This window comes from Monomorium pharaonis, chromosome 4 (assembly GCF_013373865.1).
Source record: "Monomorium pharaonis isolate MP-MQ-018 chromosome 4, ASM1337386v2, whole genome shotgun sequence".
Classification (NCBI taxonomy): domain Eukaryota; kingdom Metazoa; phylum Arthropoda; class Insecta; order Hymenoptera; family Formicidae; genus Monomorium; species Monomorium pharaonis.
Window position 1 is genome coordinate 25105799 of NC_050470.1, and position 16303 is coordinate 25122101.

Genomic DNA, 16303 nt, shown 5'->3' on the forward strand with positions numbered 1-16303 from the left:
TATTTTGTAACAAACGTAGTATAGTTTACGTCTAAATGAATTGCTATAGTAAATGTATACTATTTTTGTACAGTATTTATTAGAAAATATAGAATATTTCAGATATTTTTATTTTTAGAAACTTTTTTCTGTATTAATAATATATTCAATATATATTGATAATGTATTTAAGTCCATCACATTTGTTTATGAAGAGCAGAATACAATTTTCTATAGAATATTGTATCAAATAATTAAAAAAAATTTTGGTGTGGAAATCGTTGTTTTGATTTTGAATGTTGACAAGTCGTATTATTTGAAATGTCTATTTTTTGATATGTCTTATACAGAATTTGAATAAAATACTAAATGTTTTTTAAACTATAAATTTTATAAATATGTTTTATAAATTAAAAGAGTCTTATAAATTACTTAACATTAATTAATTATAATTAAATTATAAGTTGATAACACATATGTATTTAATCAAATACACTGATATCTTTAGAAAGTAAGTTGATTTTTTTTTAAATAACAACTTTAATAATTTTTTTATTTTTAAATTTTGTTACACATAATTTTGGATTTTATTACAGTTTCTTATTATTTTAAAATATTCTTTAAAGATTACCTGATTATTTGATGTGAAGATTATTTTTCAAGCAAAATAATTGAATTGTATTTCTCGTCTCTAAAATAAAATATATTCACAATAAACCCATAATTTTACGAATTTTTATTCTACAATTTTATTTCATATTTACGGTTATATTTTATGTATTTTCCTGTATTTATAAGTAATTATAGAAAAACTTTTTTTATATAAGTATAACTTACATTGAAGATTCGTACATTTTGCTATCGAACATTCACTTAACTCTTTCAGTGGCGGTGGGAAGTATACTTCCCACCTCATTTTCTTCGATTTTTTAAATATAACTGAGGTCTGTTACATCGTATGATCGTGAAATAAACTGTTTTATATTTGTTAATGTTAGAATTATGCACTACTATACTAGTTTTGCATCAATCATGCATTTTGCAATTATTAACAAATAAACAATGACGAAAAATGCTTTTTTTTAACGATAAATTCGTTCTAGAAGCCCTTTGAATGTAAACAAATTTTTACACTTTGAATGTAAAATCCAGATCATAATTTTAGATTCTAGAAATGACGAATTAAGTCATATTAAGTTGAAGTTGCAGAAAGTATATTGTTATTATTTTTTATTCAATAAAATATACTGCAAAAATATGCTATTTTTGGCGTATAAAAATGATTTATTCACTTAATTTATAAGTCAATTGTGTAGAATTTTGTACTTAATGGTTATTTGGATTGCTGATTAAAAAAATAACCTAAAAAATGTAAAATTCAAAATGGTGGCTACAAAATATCAAATAAAAGGATTTCAAGAATATTATTCCAGGAATTTTTTTCTTAAAAATTATGCATTTTAGCAAAAAACTGAAAGGGACCTTTTTTATTACAAATTTTATGTAGAATACGGCTATAATTTTTTAATCTCCGAATTTTAAATATCTGTTTGTTAGTTTTGAGCACTTTCACATAGGTAAGTATAATATATGTAAAGTGTCTCTGAAATTTGATCCAAGCCTCTAGATTTCAAATTTATAGACATTCTGTATATTATAATTAAATTAAAAAAAAAATAATATATAATTTTTTAAATATAATGTAAACGTAATAAGTCGTATATAAGAAATTAAATTTTTATTTTTTATATTTATACAGATTCTAAAGACATCCTACTCTGCTTTTAATTTGCTGTAACAAGCTTTGACTTAACGCTTTCTATTATTTTATATCTATTCTTATTCGTATTCTTATTCGTATTTTTCAACAACTGTATTATCAATCTAATCAAGTTAATGTCAAATGTATTTTTGTATTATATTTATATCTAAAATTCTATAGATATTTTTATATTTGTATAAAAACTTGTTGTATATAAATTTTATTCTTCAATTATATTCTGTATGTTTTATGGTAAAAATAAAATAAAACTTCCTGTTAAATATTCTTCATTAATAATTCAAAGTAACATAAAAGATGAAATTATATTTGAAAAAATATACTTGCAGTTTTATTGTGTGAACTCCTGCAGATTCACAACTTATTACATTTTTCTTACAAAATTTTCAGCTGTTTATCAATTTTTCTAACAGGCAATTGATATTTGCAAAAGAACCTTTTGTATACATTAATAGTAATAGTCTTTTAATATCCCTCACTTTCAGAATTCTTTCTACATATTCGATACATTAAGCATATATTAGGCATACATTAGGAAAATTTATAATTTAAAAAGTAACTACCGGTTATGTGTCATCGCAAATATTTGAAAATAAAAATAAATGCAGAGACGAGAAGAAAATATAGGGAGGAAAGAAAATCGGCGGATTCTTCCAGCTGTTCGACGATATTCAATGTTAATGAACGCTTAGAACGTTTCAGCGATATCATTATTAATTCATTGAGAACGGACGTTGACAACGTATAGAAAGTCTTGTTGTATATTTTTTCTATAAGAGTTTCATATTTTCAAAGCATAGCGAGGCATGACAATAGGGAGACCATTCACCGGAGCGACGATCCCGGAATTATGGATATATTACCATTTAATTTCCGAGTTCTTTGGTTCTGCGGTGCATGGAGCGAAGAGAACAATAACAATAACAACTTTTTCATTCGTTTCTTAAGTTTCTGCTACAGGTATGTTTTTAGATACATGAAACTTTTTTACTACATATTTCTTCTTCATATCTATATCATTTTTGTAAATCTACAGTATGTATTATTTTAGTTTGTGCTGTTTTACAGTTAATTTTTTTTTCTTTGTCCTTTTTATTCTCAGAAAATTAATTTGTCAATAAGATTTTTATTTCCAAAAATTATTTAATTGTTATATTAAGTATAAAAAGGTTGTATTTAATTGCACACACATTATCTAATTGTATGGAAAATTCATACGATTATTTAATTTTAATTATTTCTGTTTATTTAATTTCTATTATTCTCAATTAATTTTGTTTTACCTAAGAATCATGATCAAATATTTTTATTTAATAATTAAAATAAAGATATTTTTATTTAATTATTAAAATTCAGATACCATAAAATGTTATAATAAAATAAAATTTTTAGATATGTCATTGTTATTTTAATATACGAATTTACAATATCGGAAGTTATCGAGCTTGTAAGGACGCACGACGATATTGAAGATATGACCGAAGGGCTCTTCCTAGCATTAACTTATGTAGCTTTATGTTTTAAATATGGAAACTTCTTAGCGCGACAAAACGAAATATCTATGTTGTTGGATTGTTTTCGAAGAAAAACATGTCAGCCAAGGAATTTTGAAGAAAAGATGATTCTTCTTAAATACGATCGTAAAGGTATTTAGTTATTCTGTAATTATTGCAAATAATAAATTTTAATATTTCTTAAAAGCTGAAGTTATTAATTTTAAAATGCTAACGGTATTGAATGGCAGTATTATTATTGATACGTAAATTTTCATAGATTTTACATTTTTATTGACAAGATATTTGTAATATAACTTTTATAAACACACAAATAATTTTAATTATTTACATTAACATTTTTGGTTACGTTGCAAAAACATTAATTATTATAAAGTATAAAACAGTATTAAAAACTGTTATACCATTTGACAGAAGATATTTTCTAATTTACTATATGTTTTCAAAGTTCTATTTTTAACTTTTATTTAAGAATATTATCTAAAATATAAAGTATACTGATATTCATAAATTTTAATAAAAAAAAATTGGAAATTAATATGTTCTAACAATATTTATTTTATATCAGAATATAACTTTATTTTTCTTATTCTTTTCTACGATATACTTTTTCTGAAATGTGAAAATATATACTTGAGTATGTACAAACTTTAAAATGTATACTTTTTACATATTTATCATAGCTAAGTGGTGCGTCAGAACTTTCATGAGTATATCTCAAGCTACTTGCATAGCTCTCATACTCGCTCCTGTCGTGGGACCTCAGAAAACCGACAGACCTTTACCGTTTAAGACATACCTGCCGTATTCAATCTCCAATTTCTATCCATATTTGGCAACCTATCTTCAACACGTAGGCGCAATATTTTACGGAGTACTGCTGAACGTTTCGTTCGACTCCCTCGTCTACGGCTTCACCCTTCACACCTGTGGACAGATCGAGTTGCTGTGTTATCGTCTGTCAAAGCTCTTCAAGTATCACCCCGACCAATATCGAATCAATTTGGGCAAAGGCGCGATGATCAGCGAGTGCGTGAGACATCACTTATATGTACACGAGATCGTGCGCAGGATAAAATCGTTGTTTGTGTGGACCGTGACGATTTTATTCATTTTCAGCCTGGTCACCCTGTGCACCAGTATTTTCCAAATGTCTAAGGTCGCGTAATTTGAAATCCTATGAAACTCTCGATGATCCTTACGATTCAAAAGTCACGAATTCTTCTAACATTATTTGAAATATTTTTTTTATGTAGCAGATAGCAAATCGTCCGATTAAAAAGAAAGCATCATTACCGCTGAATATCTAATCTTCGCGCGAGTATACTGAATTAACTTTTCCTCGCAGAAGAAAATTCTCAGCGTCGAATTTCTCTCGTTGACTTTGTACCTTGGCTGCATGCTGTTTCAAGTGTTCTTCTATTGCTGGTATGGAAACGAGTTACAATTGAAGGTAACTAGAAACGACGAATGACAGTTCATTAAAGTTTATTTCGATCGATCTGTAATTCGAGATCCGATAGATAACATGTGCGAAATATATCAATTATTATATATAAAATCATGAAGTATTATTCTATTTTTGTAATGTTTATTTATAATTTTATGCCGAATTATAGATCAACTCAAACAAACTTATCATACATATAGTGAAAAGCTTTTGTCTTATTTATTGTCTTGTATATGCATAGAGTAAAGGTATTGGCGATGCTATTTATTTGAGCGATTGGACGACCGCCACGACGAGAGACCGCAGAAGTCTGCTGTTTGTGATGGCCATCAGTCAAAGAGGATTGAAGCTATCTTATTATGGAATTTTTAACTTGGCTCTCGATACTTTCACTTGGGTAAATTTGCCATGGTGTCACTTTGTGTGCCTAGCTTAGTGGCAAAATAATAGTAGCAGTAATAGTTGACGATCTTTCCTTTCGCAGATTTTGAAAACGTCTTACTCTGCTTTCAATGTCCTACAACAGACGTCGATGTGATTAGAATTGAATTATAGAAAGAATAACGGATTGTATAGAATTATTTTTTTTACATCTGTGTATTTTAGACATACATAAAAACTTTTTAAAGTAGAATTGTCTTTGAATTATAATTTTTTATTAAACAATATTCTATATGACAATCTTCTACATATATATTACATAAAATTTCTAGATAGTTTTTATTATTCTTTATATTTAAATATGATTAAATTAAATCAATTATAAGTCCTCTATAAATTTTACCTGTAATTTCTGTTCTTTGGGAACCAGACGAAAATTCGGTTGTAGCAATAAAAATATTCTTGTTTGACAGTCATTACGATAAACAGCTAGAAAGGATTACTTCTTTCCCCACTACAAAATATTTGCGTTATCTCTGAACTATGGGTGAGTAAACTCAGGAATAAATATATTCACCCGCGACAAAGCTTACAAGATAAAATTGATTTCAATATTGCAAAGTATAGCAAATTTATTGTTGTTACTGAAATTTAAATGTTTATATTAACGTCAAAAAATTAAATTAATTCAAACTAATGCAAATTAATTTACATAAAAAAATTATGCAAAATATATACATAAAATTATAATGTTGTATAATTGTAATTTTGTTTTTCTAAATTTTTAATTTTTACTCAGTTTTTAATCTTTTGCAGCAAGCGTTAAATTAATAAATACACAATATATGTCTACATTTAATTATAAAAAATTTATTATTTTTATTATTGTAACAAAAGATAATTCTCATTGTTATTATTACTGGTTTCTTAACAAGGTATACTTTGTCTGCAATAATCATGTCGGTTATGAAACCAAAATTTTTTTAGCTATTTTACTTATCATAAGTAGCTAGTCGTAACAAATGGCTCATTTGCGAGCAAATGGCATCGCCAACAAAACTGCAGTATTCTTGTAAAAAAAAGAGAATAGAATAAAAGGTATAGTATTATAAGACTTTTCATTCTTGTTAAAAAAAAAAAAAATGTTTTGAAGCAAGAGAATTCTATTTCATGAAATTCCTTGAAGACAAGGTATTTGCAAGATTAGACCCCAAAATAAAAGTGAATAAATTTGGACAATTCAGTTTTATTCATTTATACTTCAAAATTAAATTCATGAATTGATACTCGGATCTGTAATGACATCTATAATTTAGAAACACCAAAAATCCAACAGTGAAATTACAGCTAATAGTTGCAACGTGCATACATACAATTTGCGGAAAATAATGTGTAATACAAAACGTATTTTTTTATTTATCAACATTGTCATTTTTATAAGCCTTTCTTTCTTCTTATTAACCTATTCATTGATTTATTTAAATACTATTTGCAAGTACACGGTGTTTCTTCTAATATATGCATTTATGATATTCAATGTAACAGAAGTTTGCATGCGTTTAAGAGCTAACCAAAGGAATTATGAAATTGACATTTTTAACGCTGCGTGTAAAGTATGGAAATTTTTCTTCTAAGAACTTTTGGATTTATTAGATATTGTGTGCACAGAAAGCTATCAAGAAATGCAACTTTGGAAAAGCTGCAAAAGTACTCAAATAATTTTGCAAATACATTGCATACACGTTTGACGTAAAAGTTGCGTTCATGAAATATAAATATGTATCAAAGTTTATTAATAACCAATGCAATCAAAAATAATTGTAAATAATCACCTGTTCAAATATTACTTCTTCTTAGCAGCATTGAGTATTGCTATTGAGTCATACTGCAAGTCAATAAATACTTTTTTATTTACCTAATTAATTATTTAATAATTAATTAATTATACAACATATGCAAAATATCAAAGATATTAAATTCGAAATAAATAGCTGGATCTTTGAGTTTGAAGAAATTAAAAATATAATATGATATATGACGGCAACAGCAATACAGACATCTTGTTATTCGGAAATATTTTCTTCTTCATTTTGCTCCTTATGCACCAGTATTTGTTTAATATTAAAAGTGTCGCAAGAGAGACATTTTATTTACTTATGACAATGCGACGTACGTTTATTTCTTACAGAACTGCTTTACTTTAAACTTTTTTTAATGCTCCTATATGTTGCTTTTAATTGTTTTATTACTGTTAGTATAAAAAAGAACTTAAGTTGAAAGTAAATATGCGTAACGTTGAAAATAATAGACAAAGTTTAGTATTAAGAAAATATTTAAATAAAAAATAAAAAGTTATAAGAAAATTATAATTCGATGAAATAACTTGTGATAAATTTTCGGATATTATTCTGTATTAAAAAAAAATTAATATCTCCAAAGAAATATTATATCAATTGGCTAATGCTTTGCAAATTTCTTTCGCAGAATAAAAATTGCAACCGTTTATTCCAACGACTGGATAATGGTGACATCGCAAAAATGCAGATCGCAGATGCTAATTGTGATAAGAAATCAAAAATGAATAACGTTCTGTTATCACAAAGCGTTATCTTTTAATAACTCTTACTTAGGTAAGTAAATGAAACTAAAATAAAAGAACACAATTAACTTTATGTATGTACTTTTACGTATTGCGAGATTTGTGAGATATAAAAAGTATCGCGGCAATTGTTTATTCGAGTTATCTGGTAGGAGCTAATTGCACAGATTAATGGATATTAATGATAATGGATATAAATAAATGTCTCTTAGATGCTTTACAATAATGCAATCTTTATTTCTGTTGACGTTTGTAGGATTTATTACTTGTTTTATAATCTTTTGTAGCGAGCATCAAATTAATCAATTTGTATTATATATAATGAAAAAATTTATTTTGTTGTACAGTTGTTATATTTTATTATACAAAATGCAAGATATGGCGCAGTAGTTTTTCAAAAAATCTGCCATTACAATGACAGATTCTTTTTTCACAACCGTAATCTCTTGGACGCATATTAAATATTTCCACGCCATTTCCATTGTTATCCAGGTAACCAAGCGTAATGTTCTGAGCAAACTAACGTATTACATATGTTGTTAAATGTTTGTTATATATTTGTTAACATCAAAATAAAACACATTATAAATTCAGCAACATGATTGTTTATATGTGCAATTAATTGAGGACATTAAAAAAGCAGCCAACATTATATTTGCGATATAACATCAACATAACAATAACGAATAATTGATAACAAATTAACACGTTGCTATCAATTTGCCGTTGTTAAAAATAAAATTTACATAAGCTTATTCTAACAGACATAATGCTGTCTCATTTTGTTTCGAATTAATCTAAATTAGTTGTTGCAACAATTGTTGGCAACATTACTGCAACACCAAGACATTTGGTTATCTGATGGATAGATGCACCATTAAAAGATGTGATGAGGTAATTGTGTGATTTATATATATATATATATATAATTTTAATAAGATAAAATGCAATTCTGTATTGATACATAGTATTTTCATGGTATTTCTTTAAAAATGTAAAAAAAACACATGTTCTAAATTTCTAAAATAAGTAAAAATATTATTTTGGCAAAGCTCTCGAATTATATGGCACTGTTCTGTTGTTCTGTCGAGACATTTTTTTATCTTTATGTACATCAATGACACAAAAAGGGGGGGTAAGATATATTTCTGTATCTGTTGCTCAGATCTGTCGTCATTAGGCTAGTTTGGCTAGATTAGCTACGAAGGCATCCCACTTAAACTGCCATTGCCACAGCGCATTCCGTATCTCTAGTTTGCTCAAGCTGCTGTATTTCAATGAATTTATCGCCAATTGTTTAAGACTTCTGAGATCCGAATTCGCGCTCATGATACCCATGAAGGCCTCGTAAAAGTCGTAGGACAGTCCCTTGGCGCCCCAGATACCGGGGTCATCACTGGAGACCACTACGGGCGATCCTGATGCGAATAGACTGGCCGCGGGATGATTCCGCATGTCCTCCACAAGACCGAGAACCTGATTCGAGATCGGACAGACCTCCACTGCGATATCTAATTGCTGCACGAGTTTCCATAGAAGCGGGTGTTTTGTTAACGCGTATCTGAAGAAATATCGCAAATGTCTGTGTTTAAAAGTCTATGTTATATTAATTAGGCTGAAGTATTTTAGATGAATGTGGTTAATATATTATAAAATATTTAATAAAAATGTAAGACGAGACATAGCAAAATAATTTTAGATAAATGAAAATCGTAAATTGCTTTTTGCATCTAAATTTTTATATGTTTTACTATAATAATATTTTAATTCAGATATTATTTTAATAAAAACAATAAAAGGATGTATAGACCGACATGTAACAACTAATAGAGAATATGTCCTACTCAGTATAGTTGAATCTTCGCGCTTTACTTGTGTAATTTTATAAATTTTTTAAAACTTGGATATTTTAATTTTTTTGCAAATATTTGCTTTATTTACCCGTGTCCGATGCGTTTGGTGTTGAGCAAGAAAGCGTCGAAGAGATTTAAATCGGTCGACACTCCATTCCAATTGGTCTCGCCGGAATGGAAGAAGAATTGAATTTTCGGATCAACGGCGTTCAATTTATCAGCGAATTCGACAAGCGGTTTCCCTCTATCTTCTTGGCTGACCAAGTCAAAACCCGCTATGCTATCCGGATAGAAATATTTTAACTGCGTCATTGTGTTTAGATAGTAGTCCATCTGTTGTTGATCGGCGTTACGGCTCGGTGCATATATAATTTTCGCGCCGATGAAATCGGGATGATCCTTAACAAACCTATAATGGCATTCACGTATTTCGTTACACCTCACTTACAGAAATATATTTTACGTATACATCAAAGTTGAAGTCGAAAGCCTTAGTAATTTCTGAAAACTCGTGTCAGCCGATTTGAGAAGTATGTTCGTTTTTAAATTTATATAAAGATTAATAAACATTTAGTCATACCAAAATTTGTACATATTTACTAAATAATCAAGTAAAAGTGTAGATAAATATGTATTTCTCCACAAAAAAATTGCTCAAAAAATGAGCCACTTTTTTCACTCTAGATTAGAATATTCCTAAAGGAAAATATCTTGCCTGTCGGTGATGTCCTTGTTAATCTGCATCATTTCCAGCGGTCCGTACTTCTTGCCGTCGAAATCGTATACCGATGACAGCGACGATCGTATCTCCGCGTACATCACATTGTCGTCGTACATCTCCTGGAGATTACGATATAACATATCCTCGTAGACGGGTCGGTACGTTATGATTTGTTTCATGAAATTAAAGACACTTCTGAACCTCAGCCATGCCTTGTCGACAGTAGTGTAGACGCTTTTCGGATTTTCTGTGACCATGGTCATGGATCGTTTGATCCTATCGTTAATAGCATCAGCCTGGGTTAGATTTTGTCGTACTTCGCTCAGTAATTTCCAGTCGCAATCGTTATCTGTCTTGTTAAAGAACTTGAGCTGCAGCGTGCCGTTCTTGTCGCATACGTACAGGTTCTCGCGATAAGTTAAGTTGAACCGAAATTCAAACGAGACTATGGCGGTCGAGTGAGCATGAAGAACAGCGCCCTTGGGCATGTCGCGCAGGATCTTGAACACTTCGGATTTCTCAATTTTTGGTATTACTTCCATAAAATTGTGCGATGGCAGAAAGCTATCGCCGGTGATAAAACCTGCGGAAATGTGTGAATCCCGGTATTGTAAAAATCAGATTAAAAAAAAGACATTAGAATTATGTAAAATTGTAACTTTGAGACCCTCACATTTATTTTACCATTAAGAGGATACACAACATTGACGGTTTCAAAACATTTTCAAAATTTATTTATTTTTTAAAGGTGGTTTTAAGTATCTTAATCAAGTCACGCTTCTAAAAATGTTTTGTTGATGATTTTTGATGTTGATGATTACGCTGAGTTATATGTCACGTCCGATAAATTGTTTGGCACGTCCGTCGCGAAAGCGGATATTCTCACGCATTCTTACGCTATGAATAATGCGTGGCTTTAAACACATTAATCCAAAATGTGAGAAAAACGCTCTGAAATGTATGCTTTCTATACAAATTTGAGGAATTTGAAGAATCAAGTTATCAAAACTAGACGTAGATAATATGTTGCGTGACACAAAAAGTTCTTTTAAAAAGATGTGAGAAGAACCTTGGATAATTTGTTTCAAAAAAACTAACGCGATGTAACTAAATTACGATGCAAATCTTTTTAAATTTTTGTGTGTGCAAAACTTGTTTTAAAATATTGTGAACATTTGTAAATCTGTTTCATTAAAAAAATTCCACAGTGATCTTAAAGCGCAAGTGTTTTTTTTCTCAAATTTGTTTAATCCCGGGCAAAGAACAATCGGTCAGTCTCGAATTGATCTCATATATCCAATCAAGTTTCGCACAAGTAATTGTATGAGTGAAAGGATCAAACCATCATAGATTTCTCGACGCTTGGCCTTCATTAGGACTTCATTGGCTTTGATCTCGATGGGATTGAGTTCCAATTCGCCGCCCAGGGACTGTCGCTTCTCATTCATCTGCAGTTGTTGTCGTATTTGCCAGTATATGTTAGGTTGTATGGACTTTCGTAGCAACCGTTGTATCATTATAGTGGCATCGACAGCTTGCATGAAGATCGCACAGGTCAAGATCGTCATGAATAAAACTATCCTAGCCATGGTCAATTACCGTCGTCTTCAAATCTCAACTGGATGGAGTAGCTTGTTAGAAAGTCGTGAACGTCCTGTGCGATTAATAGATCTATGTGATGTGATCGTCGCAGTTGCTCGATCTTCACTGAGTGATTCTTACCACTGGGACCACCATTATAGAGGAGGAACGCGTGAACAAGCGTGACCGGTAAACTCGTTGGCATTCGGTGACCACCTGCGTTGTTGACATCACGTATGTATGACCCTCTATAAATCAAGAGATGTGACAGAAATCCAAATGCGTGATCACGTATTACGGTTTATTGTAAATTTATTCAGATCGTAATTAATAAAATTTCGCGCTACATTAACATGTTTAATGTGGCGATATTACGCACAAAGAGGGTGTAGACTTCGTGAAACGTAAGTATTCAGTTGGCCAAATTTAAGAAAAACATACAGTTAAGCATCTGTAATAATTTCTTTGGCAGAAATGTGACAATTTGATGTAAAATCCAACTAATAGCAAATTTGATTGGACATAATAATATGCATTGGTGCACATTAAGCTATCATACACAAAAATGTAACACAATGTAAACAGATATGTGATATCATTTTTATATTTAAATTAGATTAGTATATAGCGGTTTTAATATGTACCATTGCACATTAAATTGGCTATTAATCAAAACGTCACTAAAAATATCACAAACTTGCTACTCATAAAATAAAAAATAACAATCTGACTGCAAATTACTAACAATCAACAAAACAAAAATCAAGCAGAATTATTTTGCTAGATTATTGCTGCTAATCTGCAGTTGGCATAATCAGCAAGCTTTGTCATATTTTCAATAGCAATTTGCCGACATCTTCTGATATTACAGATTCTGTGTACAATTTGTAGTCTTTTCTTCTGATGGCTATGATTGACAAACTTTGTATAATCTGTTTTCGACAGATTTGGCTATCTAAATAACAAAATCTATTAACATAACTCAACGACAATTACAAAAACCGTCCAAAAACTTACTGAAAATTTGACAGCAAATGGACCATAAATCTTATTTTAAAACCAAGTTTTGTTCGATCTTTACCAACAATTTGTTGTAAAGTTGTGTCAATAAGAGTTTGTCGCTAAAATACAAATATAATGCGGGCACAGTTAATGCTAATTTGCTGAATATTGTTGATTAAATTTGTCAACAATTTGTATGCAAATTGCTAATATTTTACTGTCTATTAATTAAAAAAATTACAAATGTAAATTTTATAATAGATAAGAATTATTCTGTAAGATAAACTCTAAAGTGTCGTAATTCTAGATTGTGTTGTAAAGAATGATACTGTTTTTATAAGGTATTTATTTCACCACAGGAACAAAAAATTCCTTTTACCTGATACACATCAAATGATAAATTATCATGATTATCGCAAATATAAACCACGTGCTAGCGATAAGATAGAAAAAAGCAAATTAAAATGCGTAATAACGTGATGTGGAATTAATTAAAAAAGTAAATAAATAATTAATTGAATGCGAATACTTCTAATATAGTATAAAATGTTAAGTACATGTTTAATTAAGTTGTTTAATAATATATTAAATTACAACAAGTATACCAGTGGTTGTAAGCTTTAAATTATCAGATTGAAATACTGATATTTCAATTTACTATATTGTAACTGTACTTCTTTTTTCTCTATAACCATACGAGTTAATTTTAATATAAATGTTCTTTAAAATAAAGTTCTATTTTTTTCCAAAATAATATTCCTTCTTGCCAGTATAAAAATCTATTGTGTCGTAAATTAGAATGGTAATATATCATTGCCACGTCATAACAAATTAATATACGCTAAGGAACGTAGTTATAGGCGTAGAAGGGAAACAACGATAAAAAAATCTTATGTCACACAACATTTATATTGCATCGTTATACAAAATTATAATCTACATTCATATACGTGACTAAACGAGATTTATCTTTGCGTAGCATCTCGAATGGGAAACTTCCGAGTTACGTATAAAAGTTGTTACATTAATTATGTTCCTGTCTGAATGCCATGCACAAAATACACATGACTTAAGGTGATATCCTTGTGTGTCACATGAAAAACATGATGACCTCGGATCAAAGTTGATCTTTCAATCAATGCATTGTTAAAAAATATTATTTGTCCTCTTGTATACCTTATCCTCTATTGACAAAATGTTATGATCTTACATAAAAAAACGCACCAAATGTTAAATTGCTACTTGCAGTATACAAATGTAGATACTTAGCTCAAATGCTTTCACGAGATGTAAATCGTTACTACAAAATTGATTCAGTTATCTTCATTAATTATACATAATTATTCAATAATTTTTTTCGATTTCAGTCTTTTGTCGAAATTAAAACCAATACAGGACGATGTCGTTCATTTGTCTAAAAATATTCATTCTCATAAATACTTTATTTATGTAATTGTGTATTAATTTTGTTTTTTAATCTTATGTATCAAAAACTTTTTATGAAAGAAGATATGGCATTTTATGGCATTTTTAATTTAATGCCTACAATCGTGCATTACACTGATGATGACAATATTTGGTAAGAATTGCGTATAAGTGTATACACTATAACTGATATTAAATGGTAACAAGATAACAAATTTCTTTTTTTGTAAGTTCAATAAAAACATCTCACGCGCTTCAATTTAAGTTTTGTAGCAAATGTCTTTTTTCGATTTGCTATTTCCTGGATTTCGTATACAAATACATGTATAAGTAAGGTAGTCTTACATATAGTCACACATGCAATCAGAATATACATTTTGTCACACAAAATTCTCATCATTAAATACATATAACACGTTAGTTACAAAAGTGCATGTTTATGCAACTCGTGTTAAATGCAATTCATATCACAACACATGAAAAGAAATTGGTTAAAGTGAGAAAATGTTTAGCTTTGTAATACGAATTAATAATTATCCTAAATTACATCTATCAGTCCAGCTGTAAAGATATAACGATAAAATCATACGTGAAATCATCGTTGCTTAGTTTAGAATAATTCTTAATTCTGTATATATCAATTAGTATTATTTTTATTTTTTGTCGTGTAAAATTATTTCTTACGGTGCTCAAGAAATGTACATTTCTAATCTTTTAAGATGTCCAAAATTACTTAGTATGTATATATCAACAACGTACTGTATATATCAACAACATATATCAAGTATCCATAACATATTTTTAACATGTTGCGTAATGGGTGTTGCGTGTTATGACATCATCTATGAATAAACATGTATATTTGTGGTAACCTTAATTTAATATAAAAATGCAGTAAATACTCATAAAAAATAGTGGTAAAAAAAAACACATTTGTAATAATATATATAATGTGCCTAGAGATAGAAAATAAATTGTGAAATAAACAAAAAATATGATTCAATTTTATTCGTGTATATTTTAGTCTTATTGTCTTTTGTTATTTTTCAAAAATTGTACACAAGACTTAAATATGTTTGATAAGTAATACTTTATAGTTTAATGTATTTACAAACAAAGATTGCTTTTATGTGATTAAAAAAATGCTTGAATATTTGATTTGTTATACTGAAAGTAAATGCTTATATTATATCCAAATATTGTGTATCGGAATTTTTCGGAATGACATAAATTACCATGAAAATAAATGTTTACTCTGAATGTTGGATATTACTAGACTCGGTCATACGAATTACTTTTTGTGTTATATAAATAGTAAAAATATTTTAATTTTATTATATTGTTGAAAAATTGTACGTGATTTCACGTCAAATTGAATAACAAATAAACAAGCATTTTTTTTTTTTACAATTTCTGCAACATATTATATATACATATTAAAGTTTTAACGCTACAATGGTGTTAATAAAAGTTATAATAAAAGTTTAAACTTATGCATTTTTCCAAAAACATGATAGCTTTTATGATGTTTTGTATTTCGTTTAATGTAGCTTTTTATTTTTACTCCCTACTCGTGTACATAGACCTTTGTGCCTTAGAATAATATCTGCTAAAAGAATATGTGTATAATTTTGTTGTAAATTGCTTTTTGTGTTCTTTTGTTAGATTTAAAATTGTTTTTTGTTTTTAAAAAAATTATTTAAAAATATAAAAAAAAAGATCTAATACTATATTTCTTTGTTATATTTTGACTTTAGTTTTTTAATCTTTAATTTAAAAACTGCAAAAGATAAAAAAAAAATTAGTTTCAAAGAAAAATAAAATTTCAGTGCACTTTTGCATGCATGCATTTTATTAAAAAGGAATTAAAAAGGAATCTGCAGAAGTGTACTTTTAGATACAATTTATAGCATAAAATAATTGCATCAATAACTTAATTTTATTTTAACATATGTTTAACTGAATAAACATATATTTTTAGACATCAAAATTTAAGATGCCTATATCTATAATTAAAA

The 16303-nt window shown here is 28.5% G+C and overlaps 2 protein-coding genes across 2 annotated transcripts; one reads left to right on the forward strand and one right to left on the reverse strand.

The window, feature by feature from the left end:
• Positions 1-2605: 2605 nt before the first annotated feature.
• LOC105833309 (odorant receptor 46a) lies at positions 2606-5815 on the forward strand. Its single transcript, XM_012674952.3, has 6 exons — positions 2606-2719; positions 3152-3405; positions 3957-4432; positions 4622-4726; positions 4965-5120; positions 5208-5815. The coding sequence occupies exons 1-6, from the start codon at positions 2610-2612 to the stop codon at positions 5259-5261; spliced, it is 1155 nt and encodes a 384-aa protein (XP_012530406.1). The 5' UTR covers positions 2606-2609; the 3' UTR covers positions 5262-5815.
• Positions 5816-7917: 2102 nt separating this feature from the next.
• Positions 7918-16026, reverse strand: LOC105833317 (adenosine deaminase 2). The gene is made up of 4 exons (XM_012674970.3): positions 11620-16026; positions 10272-10860; positions 9645-9965; positions 7918-9264 (listed from the first exon to the last, which is right to left on the reverse strand). The coding sequence occupies exons 1-4, from the start codon at positions 11864-11866 to the stop codon at positions 8880-8882; spliced, it is 1542 nt and encodes a 513-aa protein (XP_012530424.1). The 5' UTR covers positions 11867-16026; the 3' UTR covers positions 7918-8879.
• Between the last annotated feature and the right edge of the window lie 277 nt (positions 16027-16303).